This window comes from Priceomyces carsonii (assembly GCF_900007245.1).
Source record: "Priceomyces carsonii strain CBS4050 genome assembly, scaffold: Debaryomyces_carsonii_scaffold_5, whole genome shotgun sequence".
NCBI lineage: Eukaryota > Fungi > Ascomycota > Pichiomycetes > Serinales > Debaryomycetaceae > Priceomyces > Priceomyces carsonii.
In genome coordinates this window covers 766,942-786,892 of record NW_026946678.1, presented here as the reverse complement: position 1 = coordinate 786,892, position 19,951 = coordinate 766,942, and the positions used below count along the sequence as shown (strand labels likewise).

Below are 19,951 nucleotides of genomic sequence, written 5' to 3'. Positions count from 1 at the left end.
TTTAGCTTTTTCTAAGGCTTCCTCGTATGTTCTGCCTGCAACCCAGTTGTCATTGTCTAATCTGTCACCTTCTTTACCATCAATGATAACAAAGTAAACAGGACATCTGTGACCCCACCACAATTGACGAGAGATACACCAATCTTGAATATTCTCTAACCAGTGGAAATACTCGGATTCAGAAGTCTTTGGAGAAATAGTGAGCTCTCCGTTCTTAACAGCAGCAATAGCATCCTTTGCCATAGACAGCTGATCAACCCACCATTGTGGCTTCAACATCGGCTCAATAACATCACCTGATCTAGAACATAAAGGTATTGTCATTTCATTGGCCTTTTGATCGACAAATAATCCTTTCTCCTTTAATAACTCAATAACTTTATATCTCGCATCGAATCTCTTCATACCTTCCCATTCTGGTCCGCAATTAGAGTTTAAAAGACCATCGTCAGTGAAAATATTGATGAACTCTAAGTGATTCCTCTTACCCGTATTGAAATCATTTTGATCATGAGCAGGTGTGATTTTAACTGCACCAGTACCAAATTCCATATCAACAGCCTCTGAATCAGTGATTATTGGAATCTTACGGCTCAAGAAAGGATGATTAACATACTTGCCATGTAAATGTGTGTATCTTTTATCATCGGGATGTACTGCGACAGCAGTATCACCAAACATAGTTTCCGGTCTCGTAGTAGCAACAGTAATCCTTTCGTTACTTCCATCTACGAGATATGAATAGGAAGTCAATACACCAAACTCAATCTTAGAGTCATAACCTGGTACACTCAATAAGGTTTTGCCATTAATTGTTTTATTATCAACTTCCAAGTTAGATATAGCCGTGTTTAATTTCACACACCAATTGACCAATCTCGAGGCCCTATAAATAGTTCCATCTTCATGCATCCTCACAAATGCCTCTGTGACGGATTCACTCAAATTAGGGTTCATGGTAAAGGCTTCTCTAGACCAATCATACGAAGCCCCAAGTCTTTTAAATTGATTCTTGATCCTATCGTGGTAAAGTTCCTTCCATTCCCACACTTTTTCAACGAACTTCTCACGGCCAAGGTCATGTCTTGTCTTCCCTTCTTTTGCCCATAACTGTTTCTCAACAACTGACTGAGTACCAATACCAGCGTGATCAAAACCAGGTAAATACAAAGTTGTCTTTCCTTTCATTCTATTATATCTAATCATTGCATCTTGAATAGACACGGTCAAGGCATGCCCAATATGCAAAGCTCCAGTGACATTTGGAGGAGGTGCTGGAATAACGAAAGCACCCTCTGGCTTAATCTTGCCTTCTGTAGTTAATTCTGGTTCGAAAAATTTCTCTTTTACCCACCAACTATACCAAGAACTCTCAACGTAGCTGGGGTTGTACGCCTTGAATGCCGCATCTTCAAGGGACACAAGAACCTTCTTTTCTCCAGGCTTTGTAGTGTCTACAAACTCAGGAACAGGCTCGCTAGCTTTCTTTTCCTTCTTTGGTTTCTTAGATTCACTAGGTTTATTCTTAGCCACCTCGGCCTGTTTGGCCTTCTTAGCATTGAACTTAGCTAACTTCTCTGCCTTCTTACGCTCCTTTTCCAATTCTTTTGCAGTTTTCTCTTTTATAGGCTGCTCTGCACCACCAGTATTGTTAATAGCTGAAGTAGCTGCATCACTTATCTTAGAGCCCTCTATCTTGTCGCTCATCTTCGAACAATTTCTGCTGAAAAATCTATTTGCTAGGAAATTATGATTCAAATGACTGCTGCTAACTACGGTTCTAATAAGCAATCTCTTGCTTAGCATATACTTCTTCAAAACTTCGAAATATCGACTATGTTGACTAAATTTTTTTTTTTCCTATATGTAAGTCGTTAAAGAGTCATTTACAGTTTTGTGTCACTGTCCATTAAAGTGATTGCAAATTAAGAGAGTAGACAGGGACGCTATTTATGAGGCTTTTTAGAGGCCGAAATGTTCTCACTAGAGTCTAACTTTCTCTTAGACATTCCAGAAAACATAACGCCCAGAGAAGAAGGATAAAGGTCTATTTTTGATACAGTATTAGACTGTGTAGATGGGCTTACCGATGGTAATTCTATGCTGTCTAGACGTTGTGACATTGCTTTCGACATCTTTGCTTTTGTATTAGAATTTGGTCTTATCGCTCGTATTCTACCACTATTGGGATCATTACTTCGGCTCATTCCAAGACCAATTTCCTCACCAAAACTATCAATGACAGTTTCTTCAGTTTTACCGAATTCCATTCTATTTTGTGCCCGACGGAGCTCTGACATCTGTAAGCGCTCCCTCATCTTCCTAAATCTTTTTCCACCTCTCTTTTTCGATTTCTGATCCACAGGAATAGGGAGAGCCCTATCGGGATGATTTTCAGGTGGAGTGAGTAACTTTTCTATCTTTGAATTGATTTCTTGCAAGATTCGTTTTCCAAAAGATCCATTGGGACTAGCTTTCGATAAATCTAATCTAGCAGCTAAAATAACTTTTCCGCTGACAATCCTTAACGCAGGCTTTATTATGTCTTCAGGCAAATATCGAATTAGATCAGAATGATAGAGGTAGCCTGTTTGTCTAATGGTTTTGGATATGGTTCTTGTTTTAGATGAAAGATCTCTAACCCCCAATGATGGCAAATTGCAAGATGGAGTTAGCGACAACTGCTTTAAAGATCCCGTAGCGATAAGAATTTGAGAGGTGGGTACAGATCCAATGATAGCTGACACATTTGGAGCAAACAGTGAAATTTTACTGGCCACAAATGAACCAAGTTCTTGTAATATATCATTCAATTCGAGCACTAGTTCACAGCTTGTGGTTAGCTTCCTCATATCATTGTCGTCTAATGTAAGCCGCTTCTTCACTTGCTGTAGGCCTGCCATTATGATTACTAAGACTTTTTCATTTGAGATGAACTTTCTCATCTCTTCCTCATGATTCTTGATTCCGATTAAATCCTGTTTAACCAATAAGACTGTCTTAGCATAATCAACCGCACTAAAGACTAGCGTCTCTAGTTCAGGGAATACCAAGCTATATTGACTTTTTGCGATAGAATGAAACATCATGATCTCCTCATTAATTACTGAAATTAACTCATTGACAAGACTTATGAACTTGAATTCCTCAGATGTATTCTGCTTCAGCCAAGATATCAACTCCATGTAATCAGAATTCTCGTCATTTGAATAGAATTCAAGTTTTTCTCTTAGCTCTGGAACTATAGCTATAACCCGAGACAACGTTTTAAGATCTTGTACGTGATCAAAGTCTAAAATATTTCGCTCATCTTCGTTTAATATATCCTTAAGTTTATTTTCAAACGAACCAGAAACTTCCGGTTCAAACTTCTCGTTTACTTCAACGTCCTCTTCTTCACTTAGGCTGTCGATGTCTGCTAATAGCTCATCTTCATAGTCCACCATACTCTTTCTCTATATGATAAAAGAAAGCTATAATCATTGAGTTTTGTGTAATTCAGAAATATCACCATAACTGATGAGGTCAAAAATTATCAACAAAGAGAAACATCTTTTCAAGGACAATTATGCCATTTGAAGTCAAGACGTCATTGCTCGACAATGTGGATGGCTCAGCTGAGTTGATCATAGGAAATAACAAGATTATAACGTCTGTATCAGGTCCTATAGAAGCGAAACCCAGGCAAGAATTACCGACCTCATCGAGCTTGGAAATTGTAATCAGACCAGCAGTGGGAATTTCTTCGACAAGAGAAAAGCTTATAGAAGATAAATTGAGATCTCTATTGCAGAGTGTAATAATAGGGCATAAATTTCCTAGACAGTTGATCCAAATTGTTGTTCAGTTTTTAATAACAGATACTAATGAAGCATATACAAGCACAGAACTAAATGCAGCCATAAACTGCTGTTATTTTGCTCTTATAGACGCACAAATACCAATGTATTCTTCATTTGCATCGACTACTATATCTATAAACGACAAGAAAATAATTGAAAATCCATCGATTGAGCAGTTAAAGGATAGTGAATCCCATCATGTAATATGCTTTATAATAGAAAATGGTGAGACAGATAGATTATTGTTATTGGAAAGCCAAGGAAAGTTTACTGAAGACCAGTTGTTTGAGGCAATTGAACAAGGAAGTAAAGCGTGCCAGCTAATCCACCAGGATTACCAAAGGAAGTACATTAAACAAAAACTTGAGGATGACTACATATGGAGGACTCAATGATTTTTGTTTAATACATAGGCGTATATGCATGTTTAAAAATTTGTTCCAATGTAAGATCGAAGTAGATTTGATATCAATTTAAATATTGTGTATTAGTATAGTGTGGACAATGGGTCCAAACGTGTCTGTGAAGTGTGAACCGATCCATTCAACAAATTAACTTCGCCGAATTTCGAGTTTGGATTCAACTTATGCTTGAATGTAAATCCTATAAAGTTGTTGTGCTCTTGCCTTTTAGCACCATTGGATTTCTCTAATAAAGCCTCATTATGCTCTTGACGGGCAAAGACATCTTTATATTTCTGCATACTTTCTTCGTCTTCAAAATCATCAAAATAACCTGCATCTTCTTCATTATCTAACTGAGGTGTGAAAGGAGGCGTTCTTTTTCTTAGGCTATCCCAATCTCTGATGTCATTAAAATAGCTCATATTTTGTATTTGTCTGAAGCTTCTTAGACGTTGATGGGGCGATGCAATTAGCTTTATTATTAAATTCCATGTTCGATCACTAAAAACATACCTTCCATCTTTTGTTTGTGGCCTTCTCAATGCGGTTTTCCAGTGCTTTAAGTTATAATAAGTTTCATCTTGCTTAGATCCTGAAAAGGGAGGATATCCACATAATGCTTCAAAAAGCATGCAACCCAATGACCAGTAATCGATTGTGTAATCGTAATTTTTTCCCTCCAAAACTTCTAATGCCATATAATCAGGAGACCCTACAATGGAGTTCGCCAAGTTATGATGTCCCTGACTTTGTTTGAAAAGCTTCTGTCTCTCCATCATTAATCTAGATGGAACTTGATAATTATCCAAGTCTTGTAAGTTTTGTAGTTTCAACCTCATACTTTCAATCCTATCATTTGATACTGAGCCAGCAGCCAAACCAAAATCTGTTAACTTAATATGGCCCTTTGAATCAATCAAAAAGTTTTCTGGCTTGAGATCTCTATGAGTGAAACCCAACTCGTGCAACGAATTAACAGCTGCAAACATTTCACTTATATAAAACCTTGCGTGAGGTGGTATTAAATAGCCTGTATTGTTCAATAATGTCCTGAAGTCACCACCTGGCACAAACTCCATGGCCAAGAATACCTTTTTGGGATCTTGAAAGGCGTATAATAGCTTAACGAGCCACTCACTTCTCGTATTAGTCAAAATGTCTCTTTCAGTTAAAACATGTCTCGTTTCATCTAATTTAAGTAGTAAATTCTTGTTCAATACTTTGAGAGCACATATCTCTCTTGTGTCTTTCTTTCTTGCTAAGAAAACTTGACCGTAGCCACCTTGACCAACTTGAGTTATCATTTCGAAGTCCTTATGCTTCGGTTTCAATCTTCTTTTTCTGAGCAACGCTCTTTCTCTTCCAATATAGTTCTTCCATTCAAGCTGCTGTCTCTGATGATTGGAGGTGAAAAGTGGATCCTGTTGCAATTTATCCTGAACTAACTTGGTTCTTTCCCTTCGACTAATAACATAGTCAAACATGTCACAGTAATAATCAAGAAAGTATAGTTGCGCGACAGATGCTAGTCTTTTTGTCCTGGGGTCATTTGCCTTTCTTTGAAAGTCCTCTTCGTTAAATAGCTTTGGAGGCTGTTTGACAGAAAGCGAATGTAACTGCTGTTGGTATTTATAGTTGTCCTGTGGTTGGTACGGGGATGCATGCAATATAGATTTGCTTGGTGAGCTGGCTGGCGTGATATTTTCTTTGTTGAGCTGATTTAAATGCTGTCTGGCGACTGGACGTTGCTGCTGCTTGTAACTTGTATCAATATCCATCATTCCACTGCAAATAGATACATTTTCAACTGATTGGGAGAGATCAGCAACATCCATATCTTGAACACTAGCACCATGCTTAGGCGACCTACTGAAAAAGTTAGTCATCTTTGTCGTCACAGATTGTAGTGTGAGTGCTTTGAGACCGTAATGGTCAGATATACTGCTTGGTAAGATCAATGGTATTTATTGGTTTGGCTTGAGGCTCTGTGGATGTTTACAAAATCGCTTAAAGAGGAATTCCATCGGTCCCCGAGGCTGCGTACAAAATTGAATTTAGTGACAGAATGCTGGCTACTTGACAAATAGCAAGACAACAGAATCCTACAATAGCAAAGATGGCTTACTACAGCTTCGCAGCTGTTTGTGTCGGTTGGTAAGGTTTGTTGATCATTTATCCTAAAGTCTCAATGCGCCACAAGATGGAATAAGGGCCATTTAATAAATTCCATGTATGTTCCTCCGACTGAACCGCGAGTAGAGACTTTAAGTTCATGCTAGAGCTGATGGTAGTGTTAACTGGTGAGGTACTAATACACTTGTCATTTCTATTCCATACTTTAATCATTATCTGTTCTTTGTCTTTAATTTTTATGTTGTTTCATCATTGACATACATTTCTGCTTTGTCTAGTATTTTTCTGTTCTTGAGCCAATTCTTAACCTACAAGTTAAAGAGTATTTTCCCATGTGTGAGTCTCACAGTCGATCTTTTATTCTCTATATTTGAAGTTCACGTACTGCCTCTGGTTCTCACGGATGCAAAAATGTTGGAGTTGATCATCTTGAGCAGACGTAACCCCTTCCTCAAAAGTTGGAGTTTTGGAGTTCTACAATAGCATATATCATGGAATTAAGAAGCTTCTGGTGCTCTAAACAGCTATTGTTATACTTCGGTGCCATCAACTAACTCCCGTATAGGCTTAGGTGATGTCATCGTTAACTAGAGCGAGTTATAGATTTTACAATAAAAGAAACGTCAGAAATATCTCCGACCACACCTTAGCTCCCTATGTCATGGCTTTCATTTAAGTCTCTCTCGTATGCTATTGTTTGAAGTTTCTACTGCTTTATAAGTCAACTACAAAAACAGCAATCGACAAATGTACACGTGACTACTTCTTTTCTGTTTGTTTCTCGCCTTTTGACCCATCAGAAGTCCCCCACGACAGCTTATGTCCATTCTATTGTCGTCAATCTTGAGTCTGTCCTTTGTGGTTGTTGTCTGATTGTCTTCCCCACTGAATACCGTTTGTTGGCAGTACCAGAGAACTTCTAACAAGATATGACCGGAATTGCCCCGCAAAAGGTTGTGTTCGAGCCAAAGTCCGCATAATAGCCAAGTCCCGAGAACTTGGCTCCTACTATTCGCGCCTATAATAAAAGCATAGCGGTCTGCATATGGAAAGTTCATACTCCGCTCCGAGCTTTTCAAGGAACTAAACTCCATGACCTTGAATAGTTTTCACCCTCGAATCAGACCGGTACTTTATCTATCTAATAGTGTCTTGCCCTTAGAATTTTACTTGAACCCACGACGTGGGCCGAGCGTCCCCCTCTAGCAGAGCCTGCCAAGTCGGCCGAAGAAAACCACCGGGTTCACTAGTTAATGTAGCACCCCCTCCTTAGCTCATCCTTCACATTTTTGGCAGCAAATGAAAGTGGTGTATTTCGGTCTTAGTTACGAGAAACAGTTTGGTAATATTTTATGGGGAAATCATCACTTTCCCACAATAGCTTCCTGCTTGTCAGCATATAAAGACGGTGGGGTCCCTGTTGATAGAATTTCTTTAAAACAAAAATTGAGAATACTTAGTGATATCTGGTGACATATCTAAGTTCATCTGGGAATATATCTTAAAAAGTAATACTGAGATTCAACAGCCAGATAGGTGATATCTTCAGCAGGAATAAAAAGCTTTATATTCATACGTTAAGTTTAGATCGTTACTCATCATAATAAATAATATGTCCGCCGATTTAGAAAACCAACAGCCGCAAGATCATACTCTTGTGATTGATAATAAGGATAATGATGTCAACTCCTTTCATGGTTCTGAAAGCAAGAAAGATGGCTTGAGTGATGGTATCACCAAAGTTACTACTGAGGGCGATTATGTCCAGTTTGGAAATGAGCGTTACTTGAGAAGTGAATTAGTGGATGCGTTCGGTGGTTCGCTTAACCCTGGTTTAGCACCACCGCCAAAGAATAACTTTGCTAACCCAGCTCCATTAGGTTTGTCGGGTTTCGCTTTGACCACGTTTGTTTTGAGTTTAATCAACCTTGAAGCCAGAGGGGTCGTCATTCCAAATATTGTCGTCGGGTTGGCCTTTTTTTACGGAGGAGCTGCTCAATTAGTTGCCGGTTTATTTGAAATTGCAGTTGGAAACACTTTTGGTGGTGTTGCCTTGGGTTCTTATGCTGGATTTTGGGGATCCTGGGCTGCAATTCAGGTTAATAGTTTTGGTATTGTCGAAGCATATGGAACAAATGAAGAGGAATTGAGGTTCGCTTTGGGTATATTTTTGATTGGCTGGTTCATATTCACTTTTTTCCTCATGCTTTGTACTTTGAAGTCAACGGTAGCCTTTTTCCTGGTATTCTTTTTACTTTCTATAACCTTCTTGCTATTAGCTATTGCAGAGTTTAAGGGGTCAACTGGAGTTAAAAAAGCGGCAGGTGTTTTTGGTGTACTTACGGCTTTTGCTGCTTGGTATAATGCATATGCTGGTCTCGCGAATAAGCAAAATTCATACATTACTGTTAAGGCTATTCACATACCAGACTTCGAAGAAAAAATGAAGTCTCATTAAAGTAATGGAATATTTTCACCAACGGTTAATGACAAATAATGGAAACTTTATATGACAACGTCACATATATATAATTTAATGCTTAGTTCAATTTCCCTTATGATTTTTGAATGTTCTTCGAAGATTTCGTAATTATTTCTCCAAGGAGTATAGAGTGTCATCAATGTTCACTACCTCTTTACCTGCAAAATAAAAAAATATCCTTCAGTTACTTCCAGAAGTACAAATAATTCAGTATGCGAACCTACCACTAAATACAAAGCGACCAGATTGTAAATCATGGAAGGAGATAAGATATATGAGGTAATCGAGTCGGTAATCGAGTCTTGGCTCTTTGAACTTTTTCAATCTGAATCTACAACTGATTACTACTTTTTGGATTAGTTATAAAGAGAGTCTCAATTGTAATGATATGATAGTGCAACACAAATATCATAAGCCTAGATCAAGAAAGTAAGAAAAAGTTTTCCTTAGTAATCTGAAGGTGACCTTGTAAGTCAATAATATCTTCATATTCTTAATTATGCGATCCGTTTATAACAAGAGCAAGCAAGATATTCCCCCTCATTTGATGCAAATAGAATGAACTTTCTGGTATTGACTTCAAGGGGCCTGATATTTCTTCGTCTTGGGTTGAAGAGCATGTACTGAAGTTCTACCACAATTGAATTACATACCAATTATTTTATATTAAGTGAGGTTAATTGAAAGAAAGAAAAAAAATAGTGACTCCGACGTGGTTCGAACACGTGCATCTTTACGATAACAGAACTTGAGTCTGCCGCCTTAACCACTCGGCCACAGAGCCTGTTTTAAAAAATTGTAAGGGATCAGTCTTATAAGTACATACAATGTGAAGAGTGTTGCAAAACAGCTCTGAAACTGTGTTGTAAAAGTATATAAGTGCGAGATACTCCCAATAGTAGAAGATTACATTCTACTAGGGATTCTAAGTAGTAGCACACTATACATAAGCTTAGAGTAGTCAAGTGTTCATAAGGAATCACCTAAATACGATAGTAGCCCTTTAAAACAAGTATTTAGAACTCCCTATAAACCTCACAAAATTTATAAAGAATCAGTCTTATGAGTACAACACATGATAAGAATGTTGCAAAACGTCTCTAAACAGTGATGCAAATTTTTACAAGCGGGAGATACTCTCAAGTAGAGTATAGTATTCTACTGGTATTCTACTAGGGATTCTAGATTGTAGCATACCCTCATGGAAGGAAGTCAACCTCCAATAAGAACGTGTGACTTGGAGCAAAGGAGTAAGAAAAGTTCCCAGAGCTGTCGCAAAGTATAATTACAAGGAATTTTCTGGACTATTCAAACTCCATACAGTGCGCCTCTATTATAATGACGAAAGATGGCTACTAATACTTTATTTTCGATAACAGAGCTTCGAAGTCTAAGTATTAAAAGGATAAAATTCTTACCTCATACACATTAAATGAAGGAGGACTGAATTATCCCCTAGAGAGACTAGGCTCAAAATTACTATTAAATTCTAGTAGAGTCGAAGGTTAGGAATAAGACAGGGTATGGTAAAAACAAAGTATTCCTCACAAACACAACGCTGTTGGATTACGTAATGCTCAGTTACACTCCAAAAAAGGTTATCTTACAACCAATATCAGGAACAAGCTTGATCGTTACTTGGACGACAATTATATAATGGTGTTGCGTAACACCAAATAAAACTCGCCGAGCATTCGGGTTTATACAGAAGAATAACGTTGTGTTAACGAAGAAGAATGTGAATTCGTGATGACGGGGATTGACTTTCTCAGATGGCCAATTGATGAGTAGTCTGAAACTGCAACGGGATAATTGCGACTTCGACAACATTACATCAATTAACCCTTGTGTATACTAGGATTGATGAAATTTTTTTTTTTTATGTGCTGAGCCGTGAAATAACCCAGTGCATGCAATATATTGCTAAGCTAATTATAGAACCTATATTTTGTTTCATTGTGAGCTATTAATAAATATTTAGCTGACAAATATATGAATTATAGGTTGGCAAAACATAATGAAAGGAGTGGAATACACGAAGAACACGAAATATTAATAGAGAAAATTAAATTTCTTGAATCTAGAATTGATAAACCTTATTAATGTTTGCGGTGGGAGAGATTTTTCAGATTCTAATTGCATGCGCTTTTAACTTCAAGATGATATCTTCCTAAAAGCATCAAATTATTTTGAACTATGTACAGGCATTTATATCTGCATAAACCCAGAATAATTCACTGATCAATGATAAATACTAACTAGATGGACTTCTAACTTCTAATGCCATGTATATACTTCTCCAGGGAAGAAAGCAAGGAGATAGCTTTTCTATAATCCTGCCAGTGAGCATATCAGGATAAATCCAGTGCTTTTTACAAAGGTACAGAACGATAATGAACAAAATGTAAGAGTCTTTTTAGATATTCATCTATTAAGGATACGTGATTATATACCAGAAGATGAACTATCTCTCGAGAAAATAAAGCCGATAATGCCCAAAAATGATGCGTCAGTATCCCTTGAAACAAGAGCGTCCATGCCGCTACTTAACTATGTCACCAACTTAATGACGGCGGCTTTAAGGAACTAACCACTGATGAATTTAAAACTAATTACCTCGCTCCACTTGACAGTGCTCTCAGAAAATCCAGCGTCAAGCCCCAATTGATATTGCTGAATTATTCTTGTCCATATGGAGATGCTACTCATGTGGAAGATGATATTCAGCACTGTTTCGATGAACAAGTTTGCTACGCAGTCAAAGATATTCACCGTGACATTAGAGGTAGGAGCCACTATTTCGGGAAATCATCTATCATAAAACCATAGTTGCTTAAAGGTCGTATACGGCTATCGTTCATTTTGCAATGAATGAACCGCCTCCTTAGGGGCAATATCCGGTAACTTGTTTCGGGATAGGTGATTATAAAACGAAGAATCATCATTTAGCGAAAGGATTCGAAGAATTGAAACTAGTGCTTGAAGATTACAAGATGAACTTACAAATCCTGCGAAGCCTAAGACTGCAGTCAACGCACACTATATTTCAAGACCGAGAATGGACTCCCAGAGTGGTATATGCTTTAGTTCTAAGGAAAAATATTTATTAAGCTTTTCTCTGTGGGATGAATAGAGAATTCATTTCAGACCATGAATCTTTCTCTGGCTTTTTCAGGTATAAAATTGTAAGTGGTGAAAAGATGGTGATAAAGTATTACGTTATCAACAATCCAGAGACTGTGGAACATGGTATTACATTAAGGTCTGCAATTGGAGGATTCTTCTACGAAGAGAGAAAAAGACGCACTTGATACAAAAAAAGTTGACAGAAGCTCTTGAGATAGTAAGCAGGAGGAAGGGATCAGATCCATTTGAAAATGTACTTCCCTGGCCTGTGGAAGAACTTCCTCAAGAACGCAAGCGTATTAAACTATCTGGCAGTGAACTCAGACGTCAATTGAAGTCAATTGAAGAAAATACCGATTACGATGATTTTGATGAAATTCATGGCAATACCAGTTGTCGCATAGTATATGATGCCCCTAAAATTATCCTGGATTAGCATCGCTACTCCCGACTGATGTATTTGTTAAATTGTACAACTATACTGATCTGGTATTCGAGAACTTTCCAGAGAAAGACAGCTACTATGACATATTTGTGAATGAACTTGAAATAATCAAAATACTTGCAAAGTCTCAGTTTGCATCACATTTTCCAAAGATCATTGTATCTGGATATTGGAATGGGATGCCAAGTCAACCAATGCATATATTTGAAGACCTCGGAGAAGAGGTACCAATGTCCAAATGGGATTATAAGAAGGTATACAAAATAGTCAAACTGAGACTTGAAGAAATTCATCTTTTAGGAATTAGTCATAATGACGTCAGAGCTGCTAATATTCATGTTTCTGTGAGTGTTAATATCTCCTTAATAGATTTTGGGCTATCAGTTTGTCCATGCACTGATGAATGTAAACGAATAGATTTTGAAGCGTTAGATGATATTTTTAGAATATATATCAAAGGTATCCAAGAATAGGAGCATGATAATCAAGTGAGTCAAGAAGAAGACATGGCTTCTGACTCAGGAATCGGAAATGACGGAATAGACTCTTCGTACAAAGTCTTTAACGAAGAGACAAAGATTCTCAAAATACAGAATTAACGAAGAATGACGTTTCTTCGAAAGTACTCACGAGAGATAAAAATAAACATTGATTCTATACTGTTGCATACACACGAGTTGCTTAGAATGAAAGTTTAAGAGCTCTTGGAAAGTTTAAATCTCACCTGTTATCAGATATTCTCTTCCAATTTATTAAGGACTTGTATTATTCGAGAGAATTACAAAATATAATAATATACTAGCCAATCTATGGCAATAATTATGCTAGTCTGATGATACTCGTGTGGATAGGAGCACAATATACACGAGCTTAGGGTAAACAACTATCCAATAATATTCAATAGGAATCACATGTAAGAGACGACCCTTTTTTTAATATTTCACGAGTCTACATTGTACATAGTATTTTATGGTGGGTATACTATGATAGTGCCTAGTCTCGAAGAACAGGAAATGTCCAAGTTGTGATTTAAGCAGTATATAGGAATAGCCTTAGTATTAAACAAATTATGCTTTCAGTAATTCATGTTTTTGTAGGAACATTCCAAGTATCAAAGAGTTATCTATAGATTTCGGGCCCGTTAATATAAACCTAAATATCACTTATGACTATTCTCAGAGTCTCATAACGCTTTGCTTAACTTAAAAATACGGATTGAAGTAAATATAATGAGCTCATGATAATTATATTCTATGGTTATCGTTAAGTGGTTTAATTATACTTAAGACATAATCTCAGTTTCTATATTATGGCGATAACAGAACTATAAACAGTAAAGATCTACTTAGTCAAAGAGATGCTAAAACACCAATTCTCTTTCATCTAATCTTGAATAGAAGAAAAAAAAATGACAGACTACACTAATAATTTCAAATTATGTGCATTTGCTCAGCTAGGAGAGCTACATATTTGAAATATTAAATTTTTGATTCATAATTAATCATCATATCTAGAATATCCATCCAAAAATTTTTTCATAAAACCATTCTTTGTCCTTTGGATTTCCCTCTGCTTCCCTAATAGCCTTTCTTTCCTGCTCTTCGGATGCAAACTTTTCTTCTTCTGCATCTACGACATCCCTAAATGTCTCTAAATCGACATCTTGGGAACGAATAATGCTTGTCTTTTTGATAAGCTTGTAACCAAAATACATAATAAGGAAGACAGGTAAAACAATGTAGCCAGTAATAAAACTCTTGTAAGTAAACTCGTTACCCAAGAAAACAGTAAAGTTCTTGATGAAAATAACAACAATACAGATAGATAATGCAAAATAAGATCCATATGGTTGCAAAGGAGAGCAATAAGCTAAATCTTTCTTTCTATCAATACCTTGCACTTTGCAGGCCCTCATGAATCTTATGTGAATGGTCAAAATACATGCCCAAGCAATCAAGCCTGTTAAACTGACCACATTAACAAAATAAGTGAAAACCTCTCCTGCCCCACTGGAAACCGTCATATAGGCGAGCAAGGTGAAAAGGAAACTCAAACAGATTCCATAATATGGAACCCCTAATTTATTAGTCTTGGAGAAAAACCTTGGTGCATAACCTGCCACTGACAATCCGTAGATTGTACGTGAACAAATATACATATCTGAATTTGCAGCTGACAAAACAAACAACAAGATACATGCGTTGATAACATGATCTAATCCTTTAATCTTTGCATTTTTAATTGCTATGACAAACGGTGAAGCGCTTGCCGTATTGCCAGATGCTGATAATAAGAGTGGATCCTTGGACGAAACACACATTCCCAAAAACAAAATCGAAAGACAGTAGAAAATGACAATACGGTAAAAGGTAAGTTTAATGGCCTTTGGAATAGCCTTTCTTGGCCGTGCACATTCAGCGAAAGTTATACCACATAATTCAGTACCCAAATAAGCGAAAACAGCAGTCACTAAGACACTGACGAATGCAACAAATCTGCCTTTTGAACCACCGATATATAAATCTTTCGTTGAATCCAGATAATGTAAAAAGGCACCTGGGTTCCTCCAGTATCTAAACCCAGTCCTTTCATGTGTTGGACCGCCCCCAAGTGCTATAATCCATAACAATAAGATAAGACCAAGGCAGGTAATAACCTTCAAACAAGATAACCAAAATTCGATTTCTCCAAAGAATCGAACTCCAAGCAAATTCACAGCTAGGATAATTATTAAAAATATTGTGATCCATACTCCAGGATTTAACTTTTCTGCACTAACCCAGTATTGCATAGTCAAGGAACCTGCGACTAGTTGGTTTGCAGGAAGAATAAGATATTTGAAAAGATAAGTATATCCACATGCGAAACCCAACGCATCATCGACGTACCTTTGACAATAATTAGCAAAACCGTTAAGTGGAACGAAAGTAGCAACTTCACCAAGACCAGCCATCACCATAAAAACCGTTAAACCAATGACAGAATAGGCTACCAATATAGCACCAGGTCCTGCAGCTTTCAAGGCAGACCCAGTTCCAATAAGCAATCCAGTACCCAAAGCACCTCCAATAGCGATCATAGTAACATGTCTGGCATCTAATGCCTTTCTCAATTGATGTCCCTCTGTCAAATTGATCGCAGAAGGTGTTGATTGTGACACATAGAGGTCATATTCCTCCGTGTGCCTACTCATTACGGACGACAAGTCCGAGGGAGAGTTAACCCTTGGGTACAGCTTCTCTGAATCTTTACCCATATCTTTGACTTCTCTAATTTAATTTAAATTATTGAAAAATATGCTCTATTTCTATTATTTTTTTTTTTGGACCCCAACCGCAGATGGGGTCAAAATATATCAACAGTCCATCTTAAACTCATCTCCATCCAAAATGCACGATCTTTACAATGCACCGCATTGTGTCTCGTGAATTACTAGATTGGCGGGGTCTACAATTGAGAAATTAATGGTAATCAGTTGGCCAAGAATTTTTCATATAAGATACTGAAAGAACTTTCATTCAACTGATAAGAGCGTTTCATCGATAAGCCATTAGGATGAGTTTACAATCTGCGTTATAATTAGTGTCTGTCTGTACATCTCTAAGGCTGACTGTCAATAGAATTCATTATCCAGAACAATGTTCATCGCAGATGTCTTCTAAGAAGCGGCTTTCGACGCTCAACAACGGCAAAATGGTTGCAATGCCTTTCCAAAGATGCATGCCTAAATAGTAGTGACGTTATGTATGCCTGAGTTTGCCGTGCTGTCCTGAATAGTAGGCCGAATGCGCTCTCTAGCATCCTTGGCACGGAGCATTATTAGCGAGAAATAGGCATCCCTCGCCGACGCCCCGCCCTCATTAGTCACGTGTAGATGTTCCAAAAGGGCTGCTAAAAAATTTGCCCACTTTTAACTCTAGCTACATTTCTCTGTTGATGTTTCTATGTCTATTCTATCTCTATCATTACTCATTTATATATCATAAAGTGAAATCAAACTCTTGATAAAACTTCTTGAATGCCAGACACTCTGCAGCCTCTTGAGAAGATGGCTGGCGACATTTCACCCATGAAACACTCTTGGGGCGATTGATAACAGTCGCCAAGACCCTTCTTGGGAATTGTAGATCGACGGTCTTGGATTCATCATCAAGAGTAGCAATATAAATATCTTTTTGTGTTTCGTTTCTGTAAACAGTGAAAAGTATGTGATCTTTGTGGTTGATTATATTCAAAAGCTCTGGTGATTTGTCGTCTGAGAAATGGCTAAAATCGAGATGCTGGTTTTGAGTGTAAACTTCATTATTAGTCTTTGCCTTATCTTTTAAAATCTTGGCGAACTTCGGAAGCGAGGAATCCAACACCGGTACCATTTGAACATGATAATGCACACCTTCCAATCTATTGATCTCAAAGAAAACGAGCCTGTAGGAAGGGTACAGCTTTTGGAATGCCTGTACTAGCGTTTGCTCAAATTTTTGGATTTCTTTATATACTGGAGTTTCTTGAACATTTGCTGTGGTGGACCTTATACTTGGGATATGTTCAATAGGAATGATGATGGCATGTCCCGAAAATTGCATGTTTTTGTTTGCCCTAGAAAGTGGACCCTTCGCTACCGTTAGATAAGAATGTTTCCCAATAGAAATGACCATATGAGTCTCTACATTGGGATTTGAGAGACAAAAGAAACACTTTTCCATAGGAACAATTTTGATTTGTTTTACTGGGGCTTCACCGCCGTCAGCGACCTCTTCGAAAGATCTCTTAACTTGAGCCGAAGTTGTAGTACTTTTAATAAATGGATTTGGTACCAACAGTGATTCCGAAACATCACTTGGAACGTTCGACATCCCAAAACCGTAAAACCATTTTTCACCTGAGCCCTCTTGTCCTAAGCTTATAAATCGAGTGACTCTACCATTATCCCACTCAAATGGCGCACCTTCAACAAATCTCCCACTGTCACTACCTACCGCAAAGTGATATCGCGGTTTTGCTTCCTTTACTATTGTATCTATACTCACATTTCCAATTAAAGTTAACCTATGCTCCCTTGCAATTGCCCTTGGCCAGTCATATGTAACTAGTATATCTATATCCTTTTCAGACTTCTTGAATTGATCCAAAGCAGCTTCTAGCTTTTTGTTGTCTTCTTCTACCTTGGCAGAAACGTAGGCTAAAGTCAATCCACTAGGTAATACAATGATGTTTATTATTGAACTTAAATAAAATAAATGAGGTTTAACCTCAACAGCAGTCAGTTCTGTTGACCGAACACTTAAGCTTTCACTTATGCCACATCTTCCCTCAGTGAAATAAGTCGTCACATCAAGATCTTCTAATGGTAATTTTGAGCCAGTTGGAAGAACATCTCCAAGAAGGAGCACGGCCTCAAAGGGACCATTTTTTGTATTTTGCAAATTGATCTTTCTAATAACTTCATCTAAGTTCCCCAGATATGGGTTAGCTATGAGAAACTTCTTTTTGGCAGACATATTGTCGTTCAATAGTGTATTTATTTATACTCTTCTCGAAACTCATCGAGACTCTATATAATTATTTCTATACACCCTGCACATACGATGGTGTCAAAATACTTAAAACAATCTTTTTGGGTCAAGCTCAAATAAATCGTTATCTAAGCTTGAAGCATTATTCACACATTGTTCTAAGATGCTTGTAAAAGCCTTTTGCGTTGCTTTTGATAATTCTCCAGACAACTCTCTATATTCGTGATCCATATATTTTATGTGAGATGTAAGCTCGTCTGCTTCTGCTGACTTTTGAAATAGCTTTTGTTTTAAATAGCGGTTTTCAAACTTTACTCTATCTAAGTCAGACTGTAGAAAAGCGAGAATGTTGCTGACATTCTTTTCTGATTCAAATTGAGGTGATACACTTACATCATGTAACTTTGCAGTCAAACTCTCAATTTCGTCTTTCAAGTTCCTAATTACATCATGATCAGCCTCTTTCATTGCGTTCCAATCTATTGGAATAGACGCCAATTTTGTCTTATTTGCCTTAGCCATAGTTTTTATCTTCTTCACTTGATTCGCATAATTTAAAGTTTGGTAGGTTTCATCGAAATCAAGCGGTGAAATACAAAATATCATGAAAGTTTTCGAGTTACCAGCCAAATTCTCTTTCATTATATATGTAAGAATAGAGTCCCTGTACGGTATGACTGGAGATTTTTCGCTTGGATTACTTGACGCTTTTGCCAATAAATTAATACATCTGCCTAACACTGTAAGAGACTTATTTATCAATGTGCCCTCCTTCATTCTCTCGTGCTGCCCGAACGTTTTAGTTTTTTCTAACCTCTCAGATCCCGCCAAGTCGACTAATTTAATGCTAGATATCATCACTTCTTCGGCATCACCGATGCTAATTGTATTATTCGATTCTCCATCTGTAAATCGAGTCTGCTTTAGCGTAAGAGTCAAGATGGCATGGGACCTACTACTGTGTTCGTTCATGGAAGTAGAGGCAGTAGACCTCTTTGTATTCCCAAGATTCAAGAGCCTCTCAAATTCTTGATAACTTTCAATTGTATATTCTTTCAAATTTTCCACATACGGACCCGTAACTGGATGCTCTCGCACTTTACATTTCTTTCCCCCCTCTTCAGTCCCAAATAAGTCCTTCACCTGCTCATTGTACACCTCAATATACGTTAATTTTAATTCGCAGTTGATCCGATCGTCAATCAATATTTCTCTATGTTTCAAAACGTCATGCATTATCTGGGGAATGAAACCAGGCTCTTGCTTATTGCCCATCATAGTATAGGTCTTACCTGAGCTTGTCTGCCCATAAGCCAACAAACAGACATTGAAGCCTTGAAATATGTGCTCTACTATCTCTGGCCCACACTTGTCATAAAAGAGCTTATTATCTGTATAATTGGCATCATGCTTATTGTAGGACCAAATTGCCTCATCAAATCTATATTGCTTGTATTCTTTATGCTGATCTCCCGAATCATCAGATTGACTCCTATGTGACCGACTATGATGTGATGAATTGGGTGGTACCTCTAGTATTGTCGCTGTAGGATCATATGGCGGCATACGCACTAAGCACTCTGACTCTAATGGATCATCTATGCTACTATCCGATTCACGCTGGAGCCTTGGCCGAACTCGAACTAAGACCTTTATAGTATTGCTTTCTGGCTCCATGTGTCCCTTCTTGCTATTTCGTTCGTATTATTGGTCTAATTCTTTTAACTCAAAAATCTAAACAACTAAAAATAAATACAAAACTCTTATCATATTTATATTTGTCACGCGCAAGATATCATATGAAGAACTATATCATCAAAATAGTTTTTTCTTTGACACATAAGGTTTAGGCAGATTCGGAAGTGACAGTAATATTTAAAACAGATTATATATCTATTATACTGATATTTGGGTTGGTATTTAGATAGATCCCTATGCGAAATAGTTTGCAGTAGCTTTTAAGGGAGTTAAAGAGGGTTTTTTAAAAGAGAAGTTTTTTGCCCCAC

General features: G+C 37.5%; 10 protein-coding genes across 10 annotated transcripts in view; 4 read left to right on the top strand and 6 right to left on the bottom strand.

Annotated features, from left to right (window-relative positions):
- Window positions 1-1,806, bottom strand: part of VAS1 (valine--tRNA ligase) — a gene marked incomplete at both ends in the record, with an annotated part of 1,887 nt that extends 81 nt beyond the window's left edge. Inside the window, one exon of the mRNA XM_062954750.1 lies at window positions 1-1,806. This exon is cut by the window's left edge and continues 81 nt beyond it. Coding sequence (XP_062811422.1) covers window positions 1-1,806 — 1,806 coding nt within the window.
- Window positions 1,807-1,946: 140 nt separating this feature from the next.
- PRCAT00004734001 (U4/U6-U5 snRNP complex subunit) lies at window positions 1,947-3,446 on the bottom strand (the record flags this gene model as incomplete). Its single annotated transcript, XM_062954749.1, has 1 exon — window positions 1,947-3,446. The coding sequence occupies one exon, from the start codon at window positions 3,444-3,446 to the stop codon at window positions 1,947-1,949; it is 1,500 nt and encodes a 499-aa protein (XP_062811421.1).
- A 122-nt stretch (window positions 3,447-3,568) lies between these two features.
- On the top strand, window positions 3,569-4,237 carry PRCAT00004733001 (exosome non-catalytic core subunit; the record flags this gene model as incomplete). The annotated part of the gene is made up of 1 exon (XM_062954748.1): window positions 3,569-4,237. One exon carries the CDS (start codon window positions 3,569-3,571, stop codon window positions 4,235-4,237), a length of 669 nt encoding a protein of 222 aa, XP_062811420.1.
- A 92-nt stretch (window positions 4,238-4,329) lies between these two features.
- DBF2 (serine/threonine-protein kinase) lies at window positions 4,330-6,132 on the bottom strand (the record flags this gene model as incomplete). The annotated part of the gene is made up of 1 exon (XM_062954747.1): window positions 4,330-6,132. The coding sequence occupies one exon, from the start codon at window positions 6,130-6,132 to the stop codon at window positions 4,330-4,332; it is 1,803 nt and encodes a 600-aa protein (XP_062811419.1).
- A 1,859-nt stretch (window positions 6,133-7,991) lies between these two features.
- FRP3 (putative ammonium permease) lies at window positions 7,992-8,837 on the top strand (the record flags this gene model as incomplete). The annotated part of the gene is made up of 1 exon (XM_062954746.1): window positions 7,992-8,837. One exon carries the CDS (start codon window positions 7,992-7,994, stop codon window positions 8,835-8,837), a length of 846 nt encoding a protein of 281 aa, XP_062811418.1.
- A 3,149-nt stretch (window positions 8,838-11,986) lies between these two features.
- Window positions 11,987-12,172, top strand: PRCAT00004729001 (uncharacterized protein; the record flags this gene model as incomplete). Its single annotated transcript, XM_062954745.1, has 1 exon — window positions 11,987-12,172. One exon carries the CDS (start codon window positions 11,987-11,989, stop codon window positions 12,170-12,172), a length of 186 nt encoding a protein of 61 aa, XP_062811417.1.
- A 439-nt stretch (window positions 12,173-12,611) lies between these two features.
- Window positions 12,612-12,905, top strand: PRCAT00004728001 (uncharacterized protein; the record flags this gene model as incomplete). The annotated part of the gene is made up of 1 exon (XM_062954744.1): window positions 12,612-12,905. The coding sequence occupies one exon, from the start codon at window positions 12,612-12,614 to the stop codon at window positions 12,903-12,905; it is 294 nt and encodes a 97-aa protein (XP_062811416.1).
- A 1,037-nt stretch (window positions 12,906-13,942) lies between these two features.
- PRCAT00004727001 (uncharacterized protein) lies at window positions 13,943-15,688 on the bottom strand (the record flags this gene model as incomplete). Its single annotated transcript, XM_062954742.1, has 1 exon — window positions 13,943-15,688. One exon carries the CDS (start codon window positions 15,686-15,688, stop codon window positions 13,943-13,945), a length of 1,746 nt encoding a protein of 581 aa, XP_062811415.1.
- Window positions 15,689-16,412: 724 nt separating this feature from the next.
- Window positions 16,413-17,930, bottom strand: PRCAT00004726001 (uncharacterized protein; the record flags this gene model as incomplete). Its single annotated transcript, XM_062954741.1, has 1 exon — window positions 16,413-17,930. One exon carries the CDS (start codon window positions 17,928-17,930, stop codon window positions 16,413-16,415), a length of 1,518 nt encoding a protein of 505 aa, XP_062811414.1.
- Window positions 17,931-18,032: 102 nt separating this feature from the next.
- PRCAT00004725001 (uncharacterized protein) lies at window positions 18,033-19,622 on the bottom strand (the record flags this gene model as incomplete). The annotated part of the gene is made up of 1 exon (XM_062954740.1): window positions 18,033-19,622. The coding sequence occupies one exon, from the start codon at window positions 19,620-19,622 to the stop codon at window positions 18,033-18,035; it is 1,590 nt and encodes a 529-aa protein (XP_062811413.1).
- Between the last annotated feature and the right edge of the window lie 329 nt (window positions 19,623-19,951).